The following is a 23,321-nucleotide window of genomic DNA, read 5'->3' as shown; positions in this document are numbered from 1 at the left end:
AATATGGAGCAAAGTGTCTTGTTAACATTAGTGTAGAAAACCTTTATTTATATGAACTGGTGAAAATGGTGAAAATGAAAGGACAAAACCTGAACCTTTGACCCCCTGTGGACCAGATGTTGACGTAATTTATCATCATCTGAAAGACCATTTCACAAGACAACCATCATCAAAACACCAATTGAGATAATATATATTTACCAGCCACTTTATTAGGTATATCTGTTCAACTGCTCCTTACTGCGACTTTCAAATTTGGAGGCGACTCATTAGATTTGCGAATGTAGACATGGTCAAGGATGGGGGCAAAAGGTGGGTCAAGTGACACTAAATGTGTCACAGTTGTTGGTCCTAGACGACTTGGTCTGAGAGTTTCACAAACTGCTGATCTCCTGGGATTTTTCTTCACAACAATCTCTAAGATTTACAGAGAATGGTCTGAAAGAGAGAAAATATCCAGTGACTGAGCAGCAGTTCTCTAGGAGAACTCTTGTTGATATCAGATGTTAGAGAAGAATGGCCAGACTGCTTCAAGCTGAGACGAAGACAACAGTAATACAAACAACCAATCATTACAACCAAGGTATACAGAGGAGCATCCCTGAATAATCAACACATGAAACACTGAAGCAGATGGGCCACAGCAGCAGAAGACCATACCAGGTGCCACACCTGTCAGCTGTAAACAGACAACTGAAGCCAAAATTGGCACACTGTGTCGAGTTCTGATGCAGTGGGTGGCAGGGTAAAGATTTGGTGTAAACAACATGAAAGCATGGATCCATCATGCCTTATATAAGTGGTTTTTAGGCAGGATAACATGTCATGTAATAGATTTGAAGGCAACAAAGGTGGTGTAACCTTGTGATGCTATCATATCAATATGGACCACAGTCTCTGAAGAATGTTTCCAGCACCCTGTTGAATCTATTCCACAAAGAATTGAGGCACTTCTAATGGGAAAATGGTGAATGGTGAGTGTACTTTATAACTCCAAGTGACTTCCGGAGACTTGAAGAATCAACGTGCTAAGGCACGTCAAAGTATTTTCCCAAATGCATTTACTATGTTACGTTTATCCAATTTGTCACCTCTCTGTAATTCTTTTATTTACTGTATTATTCCAAACAGAAGGTTGAAACACCTACAGAAAAAATACACTAAATTATTCACGAGTATAATCATAAATAAAGCTAGTGTTGTTCTCACTCTTGCAAAATTTTCTAAGACTGCTTGGCCAAAGGCAAGGGGACAGTTCTGTGTTGTAGGGAGGAGGAGGTGGTGGAGGAGGAGGTGGTGAAGGAGGAGGCGTGTAGCTTTGTTTAAATGCTTCCTTTGGCTCAGACCGGAGCAGGTAATATATTTCCTTTAGCATCACTCTTTTCCCATCTCCTCACATTAGCTGTAATCAAGCTGTATTCTTCTTTCAGGGGCTGGAAGCAGTAAGAACACTGACCTCATGCAGCTTAACATTCATCATGCACCACAGAATGCAATTCAGCTTAAATTAAGACCCTGTGAAGCAGCTGAGCTTTATCTGCAAAAGCAACCATCAAGACACGCAGGAAACTTAGAGTCACCACAGCACATCAGAAGTGGCTCACACAGTCTGATGTCTGATGCCACCAGTAACAAGATACACCTTAAACAATCGTTCAGCACTGCAGTAAAACTAGGAGGAAAAAAATAAGCACATATGCCTGGAAGAACATTCAGGCGAACTGTTTGTATGACCAACAAACTGCAAAATACAGAAATGATCATCTGTCTCGATTGTGTGAATTTTGACCGCAGTGCTGCTCAGGTACAGGCTGGCTAACTCAGCACATCTAACAATAGAAGATCCATGTATTGATGCTAATGCTGTAAATCACTTTTCTGTTTTTTTAGATGAAGTTCTGTACAAGAAACACTGCAAGGACGGGAGACATCTCAGCGTAGGACATAACTCATTTAGAGAGCTTCAACTTTAAACTACCCATTATCCTTTTTTTCCTACACAAAAATACCAATTACCTTGAGAAAATTTTAAAAAGCCTCAAAATTCCATGTGCAAACGTACTACATTAAAACCATAATGAGCACTGGAGAACTCAGAAAAGTGCCTGGTAAGATCCTTGCCTTTTAACAGCTGTACCTGTGATGCTGCAAAATAATACTTACAAGCCCAAGTCTTAAAGTTAGATTTAAACACTTATACTGTAATATTATTAGTTAGAAAATACAAGAATGGACCGTCAAACAAGCAACAAAGAGGACCAAGGTTGAGCAGAAAGCATTTCAGTGCCATTATCTAAGGAATGTATCTATCATGGGTGTGACGCCCTTCACAAACCTGAGTTTGAAACTGGTGCTGTGGGAAACTCTTTCCAAATATAGACACTCATTAATTTAAAAAAATCAGAAGCCTCGAAAAAATAGTATCTGTTTATCTTCATGCGCCAAACAGCATCTTCACCATCACTTTGCAGTGAGTCTTTATATTAAGTAACAAACAAGACCAGAAAGATCCAAGAGTGAGATAAGACAATCTGGACACCAGATACAGAAGCTCGAAAATCTAATTTGAGACGAACCGAACTGAAGAGGTCGCCCGGGGGCAGAGGTGAAATGTGTATCCCCGTTGAACTTCCGCGTGAGCATACACACAGCCAAATTAAAGTATCCAGCCACACACAGCTTCTGATGGTCAGTGTGCTGGAACAGACACAGCCTATAACTTAACCTGCTGATGCCCTTTGGTCCCAAAGGAAATGGGCTGTCTCTCTCTCAGGAACCCAGCCCAGCTGAGGGGGAGGTGAGTGACGAGAGGAACTTCTACACAGCATGGCACCCACCGGCTCACAGTAGCAGGAGACAGAAAGACGAGTGAGATATTTCTGACTGAAGCGGTCCATGAACATTATGTTTGTCTTTAATTTACAGTATTTAAACGTTTTATACTGAATGTTACTGCCCAGTTTTATACTTACACTGAATGACTGCTGAAATGATGCTAGTGTGAGTGAAAACACAAGGCTGGAGAGAGAGTTTCTCCTCAGAGCTACACTTCCATCTAGTGGTCAAAAGGGATAAACCAACCACTCATAAGTCAAAATCAGACGGAGCACTAGCAGAAGGTTACAGTAAAAGAATTGGACAGATTTTTTCCTCCAGAGGCCCAACAATAAATTCATAACCCAACCTTCGCTGATCCACAGGTGGTGTACACCACCTACGCTCTGGAGAGCGCTCAGCTCAATTCGTCACAGTTTTCAGATTTAACATTTCAGCTGCAACAAGAACAAGCTAGGACAGGTGGCTGTTCTCTGACTTTAAGCAGCCCCCTCAGTTACTCACAAATTAAATGATAACTGGAAACCAGCGTGTGCTGCCTTTGAGCTACCCACTCAGCTGATAAGGCGCTGCTTTGTCTTCAAATGATCAAAAGCGGTCTGAATTTTCTGTTTATCACTAAAATGAGAGAAGTTAGTTCCTATGGACACATTTATTCCATAGCATTTTCAAATCTTACTTTGAGACTTTGATATCTGAGATGTGCCACAAATCGTAATGACCCAGATAATTTCTGTACTCTGCAACAAGTATAGACGGAGCAAAACGAGGCACATACCTCCCACAGAGACCTAAACTCCCTCTGCTCGATGCGTAGGAGCTCACTGAATTCCCGTGTAATGATGGTAGCATGTCGGGGAGTGTTATCCAGGATTGACTCCCCAAAGGCCGTTCCCGTCCCCAGTGTGCATATAGTAACAGCATCCTACATGAGACACACCAGCATCACACACATTCCTCTTAGATCATTCCTTCATTGGGATTAAAAACTTTCAACTAGATGAGAATGCTGTGAAGTTCAAATGTAATATTCTTAGCAAATGAATTTATGCCGATCGCACAACTCTCGAAGGTTAAAGAACTCCTGAGCACTCCATACACTCAACAAGATACAAACTAGAGCTGGGCGATATGAGATTTTTTCATATCACGATATGTTTTTTTCATTTCAGGCGATAACGATATCTATCACGATATAAGCCAAATAACTATATTTGTAAGATTTAAATGTGCCGTTGCTCACAAGTAAAATGTGAAATAATCAGCAGCTTGTTTTTATTTAAATATTTATTTCCCATAATAAGTTCAACAGGGTAGATGTACTTAAGGAACATGAGACTTTTTCAGATAGATAAAGGCAAATATTGCAAACTACACAAAAGACAGCCGCTAAAGCGTTTAAGTTTCAAAATAGAACAAATGAAACAGACTAAATTGTCAATTCCACTTAGAAACAAAATATTAATTCTAAAAATAAATCTTAGTTTGTTTTACAGAAGAACAGACAAAACTGACTAACTTTTGTCAATATCAAATAAACTGAGAACTAAAAGAAAATTCTCAATCTCTCCTTGTTGTATAGCTGAGCTTTTCAAACAGTTTTAACAGTTACTTTAGTCTGACAAAAGCCGAATGACGAATTAGCGCTTCCAGTCAGAGACTGAGGCTACGTCCACACGTACACGGGTATTTTTGAAAACTGAGATTTTCCGTTTTCGTTTTAAAAAATAATCCCGTTCACACGTAAAGGCAGAAATGAAGGAAAACGCTGCTATGAACATGCCAAAGCAGCAGGTGGCGTTAGATTCCTAACCGTGCAGAAATGTTGGCCAATCAGAAGTCTAGAAGCCTCGGTGGGAAAAAGTAAACAAAGCTGGGGCATAGAAGCAGAACCGAGTCGTATGTGTGGAGGGACAGTAACTGTGTGTATATGTAAGCATTTAAACACTGCAGAGAGTAGAATTAACAGTATTGTAGAAATTCATTTCACCGAAACAATAACGCGGCGCACAGTGTGACGCATGCACCAGTTCATTGTATTTCCAGACTTGCTTTCGGCACAATTTACAGTGCGCGCTACTCTGTTTTTTGTCAGACTTGAAATAGCCGAAATACCTTCAAACTACGGAACTTCTATGGCTCTTCCGTTCGACAATCTCTCCGGCGTTGGAACCATCATCTGTTTTCTCTTCGGTCACGCTCGGTTGATTTTTCTAGTCGGCACACTCATTTCCTCCATTACGCGCTGGCTCCATTACCCGCTGGCTGCTTCCCAAACAAACACACGTGCGGCTTGGCACTTGTGCTGTACGTAACAAGTCACGCGACGTGACGCTGCGGCTGTGATTTGTTCGGCTCTGCGCTACTGAATTTGGATTGGCTGACCTTTTTTTTTTTTTTTTTTTTTTTTTTTTTTTAAGAGAACAAGAGCGGCGAGGTCTATCGCGATAGCTTAATTTCTCTATCGAGTAAAAGTTATATCGCGATACATATCGTTATCGTTCTATCGCCCAGCTCTAATACAAACATATCACTCCAGTAAGCACCCAGACAAATAGGCTAAGGTGTGCAAAGTTCCACTGTTAACAAATGGTCAGTAATATTCCCTCATCTAACTTTTATTTTTCAAGTCTGATGAATTTCAGGTGGAGCTTTGCTTACAAAGTTACCGAGATCTTCACAGAAAGAGTAATTCAGCTTTGGGTGCAAATTTGGAGCATTAGTGTGTGAAGCTAAGATTGATTAAGATGAGTGTGATCTTGTGTGATACGTATGAAAGAAGAGAGCGATTTCTTTTAATTATCAATTACTTCATCAGCCTTCATTTTAATCTGGGGCTTTATGTAATGCTCATGAAATTATACCTGATAACTTGATGTCTCGGACACCTTTACATCCAGCGAACCTGAGAGAACAGCATACCAGCACGTGCCAATATCTCCTTGTCGAAATACTGGGGGGGGGGAACAGTTTGAGAAAAGAAGATAAAAATAGATGCACCGTCTTGTCCTCAGATTAGTTTCAGAGCTCGCATTTTCACCTACTGGTGATGCCTTTTTCCAAGCACTCGTAAAATCCGCACAGGCATATCTGCTGCAGCAAACTGGGGTGGAATCTCTCAAAGGCCTTCACATTTTTCAGCCGTGCCAGGATTATGTCAACATCTGCCCCCGAGCGCTCTGCTGGTCTGGAGAAATACAAAGAACAGCGTGATGTACAATTAACTAAAAATCTACATGAAAAGCTAACTGCAGAGCTGCAGAGCCTGCATCATTCAAAGCAACTGAACCTTTTTTTAAGTAAAGTTTACTTTGAACTCTGAAACATGAAGTCTGCAGAAGACACCATTAAATTCTAACACTGTACTATTCTATTTAACAAACTTGAAAGTCAATATTTGGTATGACCACATTTATTCTTCAATACAGCCTCAAAATCTCTGACAAATTCTTTCTTGTAATTAAGTAGTCTTTGGGAATAGTTTTCCAGGTTTCTCGAAAGCTCTTGTTTGGATGTTGGACAACTATTGCTCAAGAGCACCTTAAAAATTAAAAGAAAGTCTCAAGACTCTTGCATGGGTTATTTTAAGCTGTGGATCATGCAAACCTATTTTAACTGAGTCCAGGAATAAAAATATAGCAATTAACAGAATATGTACTCTTTAATAAAAGCACACCAAATTTAGTTTGAGATTATCTCTCGCATCTGTCTCATTTAGAACAATTTGTTTTTATTCTACAGTCAGATTTTTGTTGAACCAATAATTTCGTTCCTCTCAAACAATAACTGTCAATTTCCCAGTGTGCACGGCTGCTGCATTCATGAGTTGCATTGCAGCAATAAGAAAGGCTTTATTTCCAAAGTTGCACAGACCTTAGAGTAAAAATTTCTTTTGTTCTTTTATTTAAATTGAAAAGCCTGACCCAGTTTTGACTCCATTTTTAATGGCACGTTCAAACTGAATATCATTTGTTATTGCACTAATCCCTGCACTGAATTTTTACCTCTCTGTTCTGTGCCTGTCTCACTTTTGTTACACTCAGTCCAGAGCCTCTGATGTAACTGGTGGGTGGATAAACTGCAGCTTACATCACCTTTGAAACAAGGTCCGGCTTTTGAAAAAAAGTGAAACCAAACATTATCAATAATTCAAAGATGGAAACAACCTTTGTGCTTTTGTTTTTTGAAAATGTACTGCTCTATAGTTTTACAATACACTAAGTAACAGCTTGCGGGGAAAAAAAAGACTTTTCATCGTGTATTCCCTGGAAACCTTTAACCTCACATTATGCCTCTATAATTGTATGTACTCCTTGATAAGACCCTATGTTCAGCAGTGCAGCCGCTTTGAATGTATTCTGTTTTTCTACCCTGCATTATCATAATCAGGACAAGGCAAGAGAAAGAGAGACTGCGAGAAAGAGCGAGATGTGTGGGAGCCTGACTTTCAAAGCCAGTGTCTGTTTGAAAACTGACCTAGATGAAAAAAACAGAAAGAACAGAGAAAAAAGCAGAAAGTGCCAGTTTGACGTGCAAGTGAGAAACGATTATCTTCATCATGCAAGCTTGTTACAATTTGTACAATGCAAACAATGATCAACCTAATGACCAGTAATCCAACCTGAGATGTCAAATAATGAGCGTATTGATGAGTGAGATGTAATTTGTCTGTGAGCTTAGTTCAGGAAATGACACAACTGCTTTTCGTATTCACCAATCTTTTCCAAACTGTTAAATAATCAAGCAGTTTGGATAAACTTAGATGTCTATCATCCACTGAATTTCAATGTAAAAGTGTCAAATGAATGATAGGGTGACTCATGGATGCTGTTTGCTGTTTGGAAAAGGTGAGTCACCCAAGAACCATTTGACTTGAGGGACACAGGTGGCTTCTACAAGCAAGCAGAGGATATTACTGTGTAAACACGTCTGGCACCCTGTGTCACTTTGCTGTGTGTAGCTGTTGTACTTTGGACCTTTTGATATATGCTGCACCCCTTATTGTCATCATCCTGTAGATCAATAGTAAGCAACCCACTAACACCTGAGCTGCATCCAGTATATACTTGCATATTGGCCAAACTGTCTAAGCATGTAAATGTAAAAAATAATGTAAAAAAAAAAAACATGCAGTAAGAATTAAAATAGTTAGATAGATAGATAGATAGATAGATAGATAGATAGATAGATAGATAGATAGATAGATAGATAGATAGATAGATAGATAGATAGATAGATAGATAGATAGATAGATAGATAGATAGATAGATAGATAGATAGATAGATAGATAGATAGATAGATAGATAGATGTGGCCGTGGCCAAAACAGACTAAAGGGCCACATCTCTGTGACAAAACCATCAACACAACAAATGGTGAAGCCAGCCTGCCTGCAGTTTTTCTGACTTCATAGTGTAGAGGTTAACACATTCACCTAATAAGTGAAAGATCCCTGTTTGATCCAGCAGAAGATAGAAAGAGTCAAGGAGGGGCAATCGTTAAAAAAAAATCTATGAGGTTAAACACGCAGAGTTACCTGCTGTGGTGACTGTTTGTGAATAAGGGAGCAGCAGAAAGAAGCAGTACTTTATATGAGTCCTCAGTAATACTTGTACATGGCTGCCATGTTGGCACAATCAAGTCAAAAGAGCACAAGATTGAAAAGTTGACTGATTTTCCTGCAGCATTATGCCAAGCAGAAAAAAGATTTTTGCTAGCTGAAGGACTCCAATATAGTTAATGGTCATAGCTTGGCCACCCTTGCAATAATCCTCTATGTCCGCCTGCATTCAGCAATTTCATTACTGCTCACGGCAAAAGTTGCAGAACAAATTTCTCTCAAATAAAAAAGTACTATACATTATAACCATGACACATATTAAATATCTTTTAATGTCTTATTATAATGATATCAGTATTTGATCTTTGATCTTCCAGTAGTCACAGAAAGCAGTTTGCTGCTGATTATTACAATAATCCCAGATAGTGAGCAATTGAAGTAAGTAGAATGCATCAAAGAGCCAAGTAATTGGCAAGTAATTTGACATAATTAATAAATCCCAGTCTGAAGCTGATGCCTTTGCTTTCCCCAACTCTACAGCTAAGTGGATCACTGTGCGTGACTCCTTTAGTCAACAGTGAGGTCAGAGGCTGTAGGAAAGGTAACCTTGGCGCGTCCAAGGATGCACTAACTCAAGCTGTGATCGGACTCACGACGTCCTAATTCCGTTTATTTGAATGTTTAAATGCAGCCACTGAAACACAACGCCCAAGTTCCTTACAGGATAAAAATCCAAATCGCGATATTTCCTCGTTAATTCATCGCTCTTACACTAGCCTGAGATGGGTCGGGTGAAATGGTATAAAGTGATTACCTCTTATCCAGACAAATCATCCACTCGGCAGATTCCGAGGAATGTGAAGAAGTGTGCGCTGCTACCATCTTGCGATCCTGCTGTTGCTGCTGCTGCTGCTAATGCGGAGGAGAGGGCTGGACCAACGACAGCAGCTTCATCTGCCTTCACTCACTCACTGCTGACAGTCCTCGCTGTCCCTCCTTACCTGGGCGGGAGCAGCGTGGACGAAAAACAGCCCACACTGACGGGTTTTATGCAGCTGTAGTGAAAAGCTATGTTGTTAAGAAAGAAAATCTCAAACTGAGGACGGCAACAGTTTTCAGCAGAGATGTGGCTGGGGGGAAACAGAGCTCGGTCACTCATTATTTTTTTCAGCAATGGAGGTCAGTTTCTGCTATTAGGCACATGCAGGTAAAATGAACGCAGTCTCATAGATCAGTATGTCCCAGTGTTCGTGTTAAGATCAAACTGTTGCTTGGAATTTTCCAGTCATTTCATTTTTAGAGCTGTTGAACTTACACCGAGAGCTGTAAATAGAAGCAGCTTTTGTTGCTTGAATGAGGTGAGTCAGCACAAAGTGGCACTTCTCTACTGAAGGATACTGTTGCAAAGGTGAGGTGGAGGGCATACAGGTGACCTGTGATTGGTCGTAATCACATTAATGTTCATAAGTATTTAGACAGTGATAAAGCTTTTGTAGTTTTGCTTCTGTGAACCGCCACAGATGGTTTAAAATCAAACAATCGAGATGTGATTGAAGTGCAGACTTTCAGCTTTGATTTATTGGTTTTTACAGACCTTATTTTCTGAGTTTCCCCATTTTCAGAAGATCAAAATTAGTTGGAAATTTGACTGAAAAGCAGCTCCATGGCTAGGTGAGACCTGTTGTTCAGTTTTCCACTGGCATTTTCAATATGAGGTCCAAAGTGATGCAAAAATAAACCAACAGCAAACCACTTTAATTTTTTTTATAAACAGAATGGAATAACAGGTTGACTAAACAACAACAAAAGACCCGGAAGACCACAGAATAACGTGTGATGTTACAGCTGATAGAAGTAGCAGGATGAACTCTGAAGTGTACAGGGATATAAGCTCCACTCAGATTCAGGCAAATGCTGAAAAACTAACCAGACAGCTCTTCACAGTGCAAATGGACAAAGAGCCAAAGTCGCAAAGGCAACCCAAGATTTCTCAGGGCAAAGAAATGGGATAGTCTTCAACGGCCAAGCCAGTCACCTGATCTAACCCAGTGGAGCATGCTGTTCAGACATTTAACACAAAACTGAATGGAGAGACACCCACAAACAAGCAGCATCCAAAGGTTGCTTTACAAAAGGCCTAATGGAGCATCTCAAGGGAGGAAACACAACATTTGGTGAAATCCATAGATTCTGGACTTCACGCAGTCATTGACTGGAAATGTTAGGATATGTATTTAAAACAATCCCTTATTTATTTAATATTTGTTTAATTTTGAGGGTCTGTCAATGGAGGTCTGTGCTTAGAAATAGCTACCACCTAAACAGTTTAAGTTAAATCCCTTTAATTTAAGCTGAAATTCTGCACTTAAATCACATTTTGATTGTCTGATTTAAAATCACTGTGATGGTGTAAAGATGCAAAATGGCAACAAAATCTTTTTTTTCTTATAGATTGTGGATCTGAGCAATTACAGACTGCATACAGTCAAGTCCAAAACACTGAAGCAAACTATCTGAGTACACATGGCTGTTTTAACTGACTGCAGCACGCCTCTCATCCCTGTATAGTGGATGACATTTCCAACATATCAAAGTGGGAACATTTTCATAATAGCCATGAGAAAATTGGGCTTTGTTATGACAAGCCACATAATAAAAAGCCCATTGCTTTACTTCAGTTACCCTGGCAACAAAGTACCTCATAGAAAGAAATACCAAGCCTCTGTAATTATTTTCTTTTCCATCATCTGATGCTCAGATACCTTGGTACCTAAGTTACAGGCTTATGTTATTGGTTTATTTATTTATTTATTTATTTATTTATTTATTTATTTATTTATTTATTTATTTACTTAATTTTTACTGAACACAAGTCATCAGCACTAAAAGGCATAAAAGAAAACTCTTCCTAAAAAAAGATTTTTGTCTCTAATCTCAAGTAAAGAAAGTTTCATCCACAAGTTGACTAAATCATAATAAAAGTAGGGCTTCTAAGTATAGTCCTGTTTCCATCATTTAACTAAATATTTAGTTAATGCCTTTCAGGGTGAGGTTTGGATAGTTTGAGAGAAAAACCAAACAAGAAGCAGTCCAAGAGTAAAACCCTCGACCAGAGCAGGAATAATCTTGTACTTTCTATATATTCATTTTGTTTTACGTTAAGATGTTTGTAGTGCAGTAAAAATAAGTGCAAAGATTTACTTGGCCTTTTGAAATCTGTGACTACTGGAAGATTTAATATAACTGATATAATTTTGAGTACAATTACTTTTTTATTTATTTATTTTTTTTACTTGAGTAGATACAGTAAATACCGAGCATTCATCTTCCCGTTTAGTAAAGTTCATTTATTAAAATTATGTTTAATAAATATCAAGTGATTTTTTTGTTATCACAAGTTAATTTTTTTCAATTAATAATAATTATTATTATTAAGAAATATTGTACATTTATTCATATTATTACATACTTAAATGGTTATAACGTCTTATTGTAATATACACAACAAAGCCATAATAAAATGAATCAGCTTTTCTCCAAATGTATCCCATGCCAGCATGTTCTTGTCAGTCTGACAACTATTGTCATTTCAAATAACTCTATGTAGCATTATTATCACTTTGACCTTCAGATCATCTGTTGATGTTGAAGGAGAGGTCAGAGGTCAAATGTTAATTTTTGACCAACAAATCATTAAGTTGACCTTGGTGACCTTGGTGGGTGAAAGACAAATTTCAATTTTCAACAAAGTGTTAATATGACCCAACTCTACAAGATTTTTTTTTTTTTATCAGAATTCATTCAAAACTCTTTTTTTTTTACAGACAGAGTAATGACACGCTTGCAAACACTGCATAACCTTCTTTGTGGGGATAGCATTACATAAATAATAAGGCAGTGATAAAAATGGAAGATCTTAAAGATAAAGGAAATGTTTCGAAACATCAGATCTGCACCCAACACCGGTTCCAAAGTGGTTCTCCTTCAGGAGAATTTCACCAAGCCAATATTTAAAATCCAGTTCCTTTACCGACAGCAAGATGGCAGCATTTGTTCTAAGAAAACACCTAAGAACAGATGAATCCGGGCACAAACCTATTCGATTCCTGGAGCAGAGAAAAGGGAAGTGCACTCAGTCTTGTTTTGATTTTAAAAATGTAGGCGTCTAACCAAAGGGAGCTGTGCCCTGCACCTGAAGGAAACTTTTAGGTGTTTCTCTGTCTGTTTCTGATCTTTCAGTGGACCTTAAATTAAGATTGCGTTGTCAGCCCACATGTTTTTCTTCCCAGTGAGCTGAACTTACATGTCTTGCCCTTTCTTGTTAAAATAAATAGCTGAGGTGTGAGGCTGAGTTCAGGCCAGGGCATGCATAACACAAAACACACATTCCTGTAATGCTGCATACCACTAACTCACAGCAGCAATGGACCAACACATAACAATGTGCGAAGACGTCAACATGCGCTGCAGTAATTTGCCATGCACTGCAACTCTGCAAGCTATCAGTTCAAGACATAACAAAAAGATTTACGAAGGTAACGACTGAAAGGGTTTTCATTTCTTTCTGCTGCAAACAAATATTTGTTGTAAAAGAAAACAGAAAAGAGTAGTTCTGCAGAAAAAAAGACAAGACACCAGGTGTGGAGTATTTCTTGTGCCTGCAAGAGTCTGAGACACTGTCTCAAAGGTTCCACTCTCAGCAGCTCACCTGCTCCTTTTTCCACTTGGTTTTCCCCGTGCATTCGATGGTGTTTGAAATGTTGCTATAGGGACCACTGGCTGCAATGTGCCATCGTATCCTGAGCCCACTGACTGTGTATGTGGCTTTTCAGGCCCACAGTTGCTAGGAGATGCTCCTGCAAGCTGAAAATGGTAAACACATGGACACATGCAACCCTTATGTGCACACACAGCATAATTTCAAAATGCTGATGAGCATTTGGAGAAATATTTGCTACTGCTGGTATATAACTCTTTTGAAATCCGTGCTTCACAAAAAAGTATCTTCAGGATTAAACGTGTTAAATTTCTTCTTGTCAGATAATAATTCTGAGCCATGATATATGTGTTTGTAGACCTAAATTACTGAATTACAATGCCACATTCAAAAGAAGTTGTGTTTAAAGCAATGTGCTCCATAATTTACACTGTTCCAGCACGGGTTTCAGCATTCCCATGGCAGTTAAATGTCACTGGATTTACATAAAACAAATGAGCACAGAACACCTTTGAAAGCCGTGCAGTACGGCGTAAACAAGCAAGAAGCTTGCATAAACTACATGGGAGCGGCTTTAAGGAGCTACATAAAACTTTATATATCAGATAACCACGTCTCAGATGGAATGCTAGGGCAGATAACTCCAGAGGAAATGCCTGAGGACTGGATCTTTTCCAGAGACGTCTCCATCAATGTTTTAAGGCGCAAATTTACAATGATGGGCTAAAACAGCCCAAAATGCTTTCTTATTTTATTTATAAATATACTCTGAGGAGAATTTAGTAATCGGGATCCTAAAGTAGTGATCTGTGATAGGAAAAAAATCAGAGTTGTTCATTTAATATTTCATAACCTATACAATTAAAAATGTAGATGGGATTATTCCTTAGGCAGCTGAATAAATAACACCATCTGCTCAAAGCTCTTGCTACTGTCTGGTTTCTCTTTATCAATAATTACTAATCTATTTGCATTTTGTTATATAATGCTCCTTGTAGTTGCATATACACTTACTACAGACTGTCTTCAACACATATAAATATTTCTTCAAATGTAACACTACACATGTTTAAAACATCCAAACAAATATCTGCTAAGCTAAAATCTATATACCATTATTAATTCAAAGGTGGACTCTGATTCGCCAGTTTGTAACAAAATATTCAAATATTCCGTTGATGTCTTCTCGCACTTGATCTGGCTTCTGTTTCCTAGGTCAGCTTGACTGGATGATATTTTTGCAATGTAGGTTCTTAGCCACTGAGGAAATCTGACTGCGCTCTCATTCAGCATCTTTGTAGCTGAGCTCAAAAGAGAGAATGTCTCTTTTTTTCTGAATCAAACCACTGTACATGGACTGTGTAGTGGAGAGTTAACTCGCACAACTATGGCTCTCCTGGGAGGGGACCTGATTTGTAAAGGGAATATATGTACTGTCCTGTACACTCACTTTGACAGATAATTTAAGCATAATGAATATGAAATTAGGTACTAAAAACTGACCCAAAATACTAATTAAAGCTAGAGCGAGCACATAAAGGATATAAGATCTCTGCTGGTGACCCATTTTTTATTGAGGTCATATATATTCTCAGTAGATACTTCTGACAGACTTTGTGTTGTATGGAGAAATACCAAGTCACGATCACTGCTGAGACACATGACATTGCTGAATTCATGACACCGTTAGTCCGTGTTATATTTTTAATTAACACAAGCAAAGTATTACACTACACACTACAGCTGAGCCAAACTGCCTTGCACTTGTAGTCAATATATTTATGCAGTTTCTGCAGTTTTTTTTTTTTGTTTGTTTGTTTTGCCTCTGCGTACCACCGCAGTGGATTTTAAATCAAACAATTAAAATATGAACTTGTAGACTTTCACCTTTAATTCAAAGAGTGTAACAAAAGTTAACTCAAAAGTAATTGAACAAAATACAGTGATTTGAAATATGAGGACTGTTTTTAATACTTGAGTGAAAATCCTTTGCAGCCAATGAATGTCTGAAGTCTACAAACCATTGAGATCATTAAATGCTGCACTTCCTCCCTTGAGATGCTCCGTCACGCCCACAGCTATACAAACAACCTTCAGTTGCTGCTTGTTTGTGAGTCCTCTCTTCAGAGTTGTCTTCAGGGACTGAAAAGCTCTGTTGAGTTGAATATCACATTTCTCTTGGGTTGTTTTCCCATTATGCATTCAGCCATTATCCATTTACATTGTGAAGAGCTGCCTGGTCAGTTTTCCAGCATTTGCCTGAATCTGACCGGTGCTTAAAACCATGTACACTTCAGAATTCATCCTGCTACTTCTAGCAGCAGTCACATCATCAATAAAAACTAGTGACTAGTTCCACTGGCAGCCAAATATGCCCATGTCACAACATTGCTTCCACCATGTTCTCTCGCCCCCACCATTCTGGTTCAAATTAATCTTGGTTTCCTCTGTTTAAAGAATTATTTTGTGCGTGCTCTTTTCAGAGTTTTCTGCCAAGTCTAATCTGGCCTTTCTGTTCTTGAACATAATCAGTGGTTTGCACCTATTTGAAAACCTTCTGAAAACTCTCTGTATTCAGGCGTCTGTTGATGACAATGATACGCCCACCCCCTGGAGAGTGTTTATGACTTTGTTTGATATTATGAAGGTGTTTTTGAAGTTTTTCTTAACCATAGAAATAATTCTACCATCATGCACTTTAATTATCTTTTGTGGTCCACCAGGGCTAGAATAGAATAGAATAGAATAGAATAGAATAGAATGGCCCTTTATTGTCCATGCTTCACACCAAATCTGTAGGAATAAAATATAAATAGTAAGACAGCAAGAAAAAATAACAAACAGGAGAAATATATACAAAACAAGAGAAAGGCACGTAATAGAAAAGGCACAGATTAAAGAACAGGTTGCAAAAGTTGTGCTGCTGAACAGGTCAAAGCATTCTCTCTATTTCTTTTTTAATATGTACAAGATTTTTTATTTAGTCAGTCCTAAATGTTTTGCCCTCGGTCTGATAGATTTATATTGTTTTTCCAGTCGAATGATGCTCTTCTTCATTAGCATCAGCATCTTTTTGTAACCTTGTTTTGAGAGTTAAAGTGAACATCTACAGAACTCAAGTTCAGTGCTTCGAATCAACAAGTGTCAACTGGTCATAAAGACGGAAAAGGTAAGATTGCAAAAAAATCTTCTGGACCTAACCGTATGCATTTCAGTTTGGTCTTGTTGGAATTGTTTAATTTGTCTCTTAGCGTTTAGCGCTGCACTTCCTGTTTCATATTTTAACCCAAAATGGCTCTTTAGCGTGTGTTTGTATGATTATGTGTTACAAACTTTCTCTGCTTTGCCATATTCCTGGTTGCACTTCCCCCCAGAAGCTATACATTTCTGTAAATTTCTAACCATCTGCCTGGAGGACATACAGGATGTATACTTTGGACCTTATCATGAAATGAGCTCTGCTCCAGTGGCTTTAGAATTGAAGGCTTTTAACAACCCCAGCATCATTCCTGAGATAAATCTGAGTGGTCAAAAGATGTGATAAGAGAATGATAAGAAAGGCAAGCATAGAAATGCATTTCTCGCTCACAGAATAAGACTTCTTTGCGTTACATGACCGTATTATCTGCTCTGAACAATGGGCCCTTTTCACACATTTTGAATTGTGATTGAAGGAAAAAAATGTCAGTGCAGCTAATATTAACAACTACTCTGTTCTACTCAAATATCCCAGTGTAACACTGACCGTCCTTATGTGAAAAGCTCAGCATGAAATCAGTAAACTACAATTTCATTTTATTGCTCCACCTGTGTGGTGTCAAAAGACCTATTAATCTGATACCAGAAACTACTGACTCCCCTGGGTCTTGGGCCTTTGAGGAAGGTCAAAGATGTCCAAGCTATAAAAGCAGAGACGATTTTCAATTACAGCACTGTGCAAAAGGTCTTGATCCACCCCTCATTTCTTTATATTTTGTTATTAAAGTTGGAAGCAAATTCATTGATTTATTTAAACAATAATGCAAACATACAAGTCAGCGTTGTAATTAAAAGCAAATGCAGAGGTTGTACAATTCTAATGCATTTGAAACTCAATATTTGGTACGACCACCCTTATTCATCAACACAGCCCGAGCTCTTTTAGATAAGACTTCTTGTCTTTTCATAAGCAGTCCTCAGGAACAGGCCAGGCTTTTTGAAAGACATTCAAAGCTGTCAAAGCTGGATGATCGTTGCCTTTTGTGCTATTCTCTTTCAAGATGATCCCACACTACTTCTGCAATGTTGAGCTCCAGGGCCAATTCATGACTGACCTGACATTCTGTGTCAGGTCTTTGTTGGATTTTTTTTTCTCAATTCTTAAGGACATGACTTTCAGATATAGTTCAGCTGTTTTCTTATGCCTGCCATTTCTTCTGTCCAGTTTCCTTAGATTTCTTAAGGACACAGTACACAAGTTTTTTGGGAATCAGCTTGTTGACTCAGAAATATTATTGTATGCCTGTCAGTTTCTTATGTTTGACATTTGACATTCAGTTAAAGAAATAGGAACAGAAATAGGAAAATATCGGGGCACAATATTATGTGTTTTTGTGTGTGACAGTTTTGCGTAGACACAACACTCCATCTCTTGCGTTAAGTGCGCTTTTTTATGCTTGAATGATTCATAGGTCAGTGTTTAGTGTAAGCACAAACATTCCTCTGAAAATGGTCAGATACAAAGGCTGGGCTGGAAATGAGTGAAAAAGCAACTATGTCTATATAAAGCCTGGAGAAATATTCTTCTTAAAAATTACAAGAAAGCCTGACTCCTTGGAAGTGAAATATAGAAAAATGAATGGTGGCTCAAAACCTTTGTGCAATACCGTACGTGACACTATGATCATTGACATTTTTTATTACACAGCCTTCGCCTGTTTAATCTCAGATCTGTTTGGTCCACACTACCAACTTATTTTATTGCTTTTATATTAATCTTTAATCCGAAGCCCAGATACACCTAACGGTATCATAACTTTGTTACAGCTTGAGGAGTGCTCCTGCTGTGGTATGTTGGCCAAACTGAACTTAATGTGTGACATATTATAACAGCAAAAAGTCAGAGATCCCATTCTACTGGAAAGGTTGTAAGGAAATGCCTTTTTCATTGGGGCCTATCTAAAGAAAAATAATAGTATTGTTGACATGCTCTACATGTTCTGCAACGAGTACTGTTAAAGGTTTCCATTTTATCCGCCCGAAGGTTTAGGTGAGCTCTCTGACTTTTAGGGTGAGCTTCCCACGCCTTTCCCTCCACTCCTCCTCGTGTCTGTGGAGAAATAGAGTGGAGGGTGGAGCGAGGAAAGCGGTGGGTTACAGTCCTGGAATGTGCGCGCGCTCCCGATCACTCCGTCTGTCCCAGCGGCGCGCCCGTGCAGACAGACAGAAGACTCGTGTGCGCGCGCAGCTCCGCGGCAGGTCTGGAAGTGCAAAGAGGAGGCAGGGGGAAAAAGCCGCTGGAGCGGGGGAATGATGGCGGTGAGCAAGGAGAAGGGACAACTTTGGTAGTGTAAAACTGAAACGCTTGACGAGTTTTAGAGGGCTAGCACGATGGAACAACAAAGAGGTGAGAGGCTGAGAAAGTTGTTCACCTTGGTGTGGTGTTTTATGTTGAAATATTGTCAACAACTCGTGCTGGAATTGCCACAATGAGTTGTCGAGAGCGAGATACCAACGTTCGCTCCTATTGAACTGTTGGCCGACTAAGCTGAAGTTGGTCGCGCTTTTTTTAAAATCAATGTTTGGCGGTGCCGACGTTTTGAGTAATGTTTAACCGGTTTAATTTGTTCAAAAAGAAGTTCGTAGTTCATTAAAGTGGCTTTAGAGCCTCATAATGTTGCTGTACCTTAGCGCTAATACACACAATCGGCTGTTCACGCTAACCTTTCCAAGTTGCTAGCCAAATGAAGTGCAACATAAGTTGCAGGCTTACCTGAAGCTACATTTCAGGCTATTTTGATTTGAAAGTTGAACGACCTGTTTGCGTGCAGTTTCTAAAATAGCTAACGTTGTCGTTGGCTGTGGTGAGACCGCATTGTTTCGTCCATGCACTGATAGACTTTGCTCTGCTTTTCTCTCTGTAGGAGACTTTACTGCTTGTGCTTAGTTGATACAACCGTGCTCCAGAAATTCTCCGCCGGACCCATGACATCAGTTGTGTAAAGTTGTCGAGGGACAATTGCTCACCGTCAAACACTGTAACTCTCTCCAGAGCTGGATTTTAAGAGTTGTGTGCAGCGTAAACAAACAGAATGATCAAAGCGGAGAGCAAAGCAGGCGAGAGGAGCCTGAGGAGCGCGTCCCCTCACAGAAATGCATACAAGTCTGACTTCCACGCCATTAAGTGCTCCTTTGATGGGACAAAGTCCGAAAATGCGTCTAATACCTTTGCAAATGGATCCAGTGACAACCGGGAGGACTCAAGGGGGAGGCCTTTTGGGACCAGAGTGAACAAGATAAAGAATATATTCCTACAGATGGATGGTCAGCAACAGGAGAGCCAAGATGGGAAAGTGAATTTAAAGTCTGATGTAACCCAGGTGTCTCCACCAAAGGTGCAGTTTCCGGTCAGCACTCACAGACTTAACTTGAACAGTGCAGCAAGCCCAGAATCGCACATTTTGGATAAAACGCCCAAGGGAGAAGATGCTGAGATTGACAAAGTGGCCTTGGCAGAGAAGTTTTCTGTGACCAGAAAACTCTTTGAAAGGGGCATTAAAGAGCAGCCTGCCGTGGAAAAACAATCTCCAAACAGAGTAGTAAATCGTTTGTCACTTGGAAGTGCCTCTGATGAAGGGAAAAGCACAAGGAGAGTATCAGGATCAGAGACCACTAACAAATCAGAGCAAACTCCTTCACCTGCAGTTAAAAATCGGCCAGATGAGAAGGCTGATATTGAGAAACTGCCTCGGGTGTCACTAAATGCGGGGCCCTTGTCAAAGAGGTTGGAGAATTATATAGTTGAGAATGACTCAGAAGACAGTAGCACAACATCTGCTAAACAACACAGTACCACTGCACACATAGTGCCTACCTCTCCAACAGGGGACACCTTACATAAACCTACATCTCCTGTTAAAGACGCCGTAGACTCTTTCTCTGATGCCACTAACAAAAAGAGAGACAACAAACCAGCACCTTTAGGGACAAATATTGGGCCAAAACCAACATTTCCAGCTACCAGTTCAGCATCCAAATCAGTTTCTTTTACAACCGATGCCACCCACAAACCTCTCTCACCAGAGCAAACAAGCCCAGTTAGCCATGGTCACAAGTGCTTGACATCATCTGGTGATGGATTTAGTAGGACATCTGTTGACTCAGAGAGGGGCAAACCACAAAGTCCACCCCCAAGGGATGTGAAACAGCCTCTTCCATCAGCTGGTGGCTTACAGAATGACAACGGGGGCAAATACCCTGAAAAAGCCAAGAGTAATGACCGTGTAGCACGCAGTCCTGTTGGGGACAAGATTCCCAGTCAAAACTCCTCTCCAGAATCCAAAGGGGTGGGCATGGTACGTGCTGAACTGGTAGTGGTTCAGCATGAGTCCTCGGAAAGTGAGGAGAATGAAGATGAGAATAATGACGATGTGTTTCAGGCTCAGAAGGTTCAGCAACCCAAAGATCAGCAGTTAGACCTGAAAAGAACCCATGCTCCAGAAAAACTGAACTGTACCCCTGCCCACCAGGTCTTATTAAGAGATGACACAAAAGAGGCACAATGGACTGCAGAGGATGTAGGCGAAGGTACACTCTTAGAGGATAATGGGGAATTTGGGCTGAAAGAGAGAATGGAAGACAATGTAGTTGTGAGTCGGGATAGTGAAGACACACGTGACGTAGATGATGAAGCAGCAGCAGAAGAAGAGGGTGAGCTGGAGGAGCAGGTGGGCCAGGGCATACAGGATAGAGCTTCTCCAGTAGTGTATGGTATAGAAAATGCAGCGTTTGTGGATGACAGGGAAGTGGACCAGGTCCTCAGGGAAGAGGAGGAGGAAGATGAGGAGGATCAGATGTATGGGGAATACGATGACTGTTATGAGGTCCTTGGTTTGTCAGATGAGGAAGAGCCTCCCTTAAAAAGGAAAATCAAGTTCTCTACGGATCCCATTCTGGTAAGTATTTTGTGTTGTTTGCATCTGAAGCATTCTTGCTCATCTGAGACAAAAACAAAAAAACCTAAAACAAATTGCACAGCACCTTCATTATAAACCACCGTCGCACTGACTCAGCAGTGGTGTCTGACTGGGGGTGTTTCCCAGAAGACACAAGACAAATGAGTGTATGCTCAGAATGAATGCTTTTGTTGGACTTGTTGACGTCACAGCTGCTGCACTGTATCATCAGATGAGTTTTGCCACAGCTGAGAAAATCTAAACGATGCTTCATTTAATCATAGGGTCAAGGAAAACAGGTAGTTTGACAACCTTGTCTCCCTAATCCCCATGACTAATAGGGGAGCTGTTTGGGGATAAGGGGGGTAGTGGTTTTGTTTGGTCATATTTTTTATAATAATGTTGACTTTGCTTAAAAGCGTCCAAGAGTAGGTGTTGCTGAACAAGACTGCAAGGAGGTAGACTCATAGAAACTGCACTGTACAAATTTTTTTTTTTTTTTTAACTCATTTAGACAGGTTATCCTTTTGATCATGAATTATTTGTTTCTGTCATAAGGAATTTTTCATGTCTGTCCAACATGGATGTGCGTATTTATCCAGTTTGTCCAACAGTTCTTTTTGGTTGACCCTGGCTAACAGTAACACTTGTTATTTTTTATTTACATTATAGTCCACCTGAGTCTCTAGTTTTGTTGGTGTTGGTGAACATTGAGAGGACAATTGTAATTAACATATTTTTGACTTCTTTCTTATGACTCATCTCATTTTACCCAGAGATGGGGGTTTTCCAGGCTTAGTCACCACCTAAAGCATAGGTGTCAAACTCTGGCCCGCGGGCCAAATTTGGCCCGCAGCCTAATGTCATTTGGCCCGCGAAGCCATACCAAATTACTATTGGAGCAGGCCTACTGGTATTATACAGCTAATATATATATTGTTTAGTATTAAGCTTTGCTTGTTCCATATTCAGTTTTTCAGCAAAACTTGTTTGAGTCCATAAGAAAAGATTCATTCTTATATCTAGAGGAAGATTTTTTTTTTTTTTCTCAATAAATATTAATGTTAGCCCGCGACTTTGTTCCAGTTTTGAATTTTGGCCCACTGTGTATTTGAGTTTGACACCCCTGACCTAAAGGAACCTTCTAAACATTAATTCATGGACATTAAAGAGTCTGTGTCACCTTATTAAACTATTCAATTTTCCTGTTATTACCCACCACTGCATAAACACAAATATCAGTTATACTTGAGCAAAGGCATTGTCAATTAACAAGGCCAATTAAAAAATTTAAATGCTAGTTTGTTTCTTTTTTTTTTTTGTTTTGTATTTGTTTGTTTTGGGTTTTGTTGGGGGGGTAGCAAATTCCTCTGCACAAATTCCTCTGGGATGTTTCTCTTTCAGTCCCTGTTTTAAAAACATAATTCCCCAAATAAGCAGTGGTGAATTTCATCTTCCTAGAGTAGGCACATAAGTGGGAATATACAGACTTCTAGACTAGGGGATAATGCATCACATTGAATTTAGATGTAGCAAAGACAACCCTGTACTATCATTTGTTTTATATATTGTAGACGTTTGCACTCTTGTTTTTCAGCTGATGTAATCTCTTTTGGTATTGACACAGATCACGAGCGCAAACATCACCACCTAGTTATTAGGGGGTGTGAAGCAGAAGTGATTTATTTATTTTTTTCCTGCTACTGATACTTAACTGTCATCATATCTCATCAACTTTTTGCTAAAACAGGGGAAACGAATCACACCAGCAGATTTCACACAGCATTTGAACAGCCCAGTGTTTATCCAGGCCTTGAAATGTGCTGTTATCTGAGGGTGTGGGGTCCTCCTCCCTATCCCAGTCATCCTGGTAGGGGGTCCTGAGAGAGGGGACCAGAAGCTGACCTGGCCTGAAGGGGACACAAACTGTGTGCCTTAGCCCCCCAAAATCTAGCTATGACAGGAATAAACACAGCTTTATAGACACATGTCACAGCAAAACACTAAGCTGTCTTCTCTGTAGCAATTCACTGTCTGTAAAAGAGAACTCCTTGAT

The 23,321-nt window shown here is 39.7% G+C and overlaps 2 protein-coding genes across 6 annotated transcripts in view; one reads left to right on the top strand and one right to left on the bottom strand.

Moving 5' to 3' along the window:
• rapgef4a (Rap guanine nucleotide exchange factor 4a) overlaps nt 1–9,281 on the bottom strand; it is a 39,374-nt gene extending 30,093 nt beyond the window's left edge. Inside the window, exons 1-4 of one of the 2 annotated variants that reach the window (XM_080903520.1) lie at nt 9,210–9,281; nt 5,880–6,022; nt 5,700–5,788; nt 3,614–3,760 (exon numbers count right to left, since the gene is read on the bottom strand). In XM_080903520.1, coding sequence (XP_080759646.1) covers nt 3,614–3,760; nt 5,700–5,788; nt 5,880–6,022; nt 9,210–9,277 — 447 coding nt within the window. In that variant the 5' untranslated portion in view covers nt 9,278–9,281. Of the gene's footprint in view, nt 1–2,576; nt 2,704–3,613; nt 3,761–5,699; nt 5,789–5,879; nt 6,023–9,209 lie in introns of those variants that run through there. The other variant, XM_080903518.1, reaches the window with a different exon arrangement.
• A 9,278-nt stretch (nt 9,282–18,559) lies between these two features.
• The window catches only part of ppp1r9ala (protein phosphatase 1 regulatory subunit 9A-like A), a 28,381-nt gene continuing 23,619 nt past the window's right edge, over nt 18,560–23,321 (top strand). For all 4 annotated transcript variants that reach the window (XM_080902349.1, XM_080902350.1, XM_080902348.1 and 1 more), the window contains exons 1-2: nt 18,560–18,717; nt 19,235–21,265. In XM_080902349.1, the coding sequence (XP_080758475.1) occupies nt 19,403–21,265 (1,863 nt within the window). In that variant the 5' untranslated portion in view covers nt 18,560–18,717; nt 19,235–19,402. The remainder of the gene's footprint in view (nt 18,718–19,234; nt 21,266–23,321) is intronic.

The sequence above is a fragment of the Rhamphochromis sp. 'chilingali' genome (genome assembly GCF_963969265.1).
Source record: "Rhamphochromis sp. 'chilingali' genome assembly, chromosome: 14".
Taxonomy (NCBI): Eukaryota; Metazoa; Chordata; class Actinopteri; order Cichliformes; family Cichlidae; genus Rhamphochromis; species Rhamphochromis sp. 'chilingali'.
Note: the sequence above shows the minus strand (reverse complement) of the source record. Positions and strands in the feature narration are given on the sequence as shown.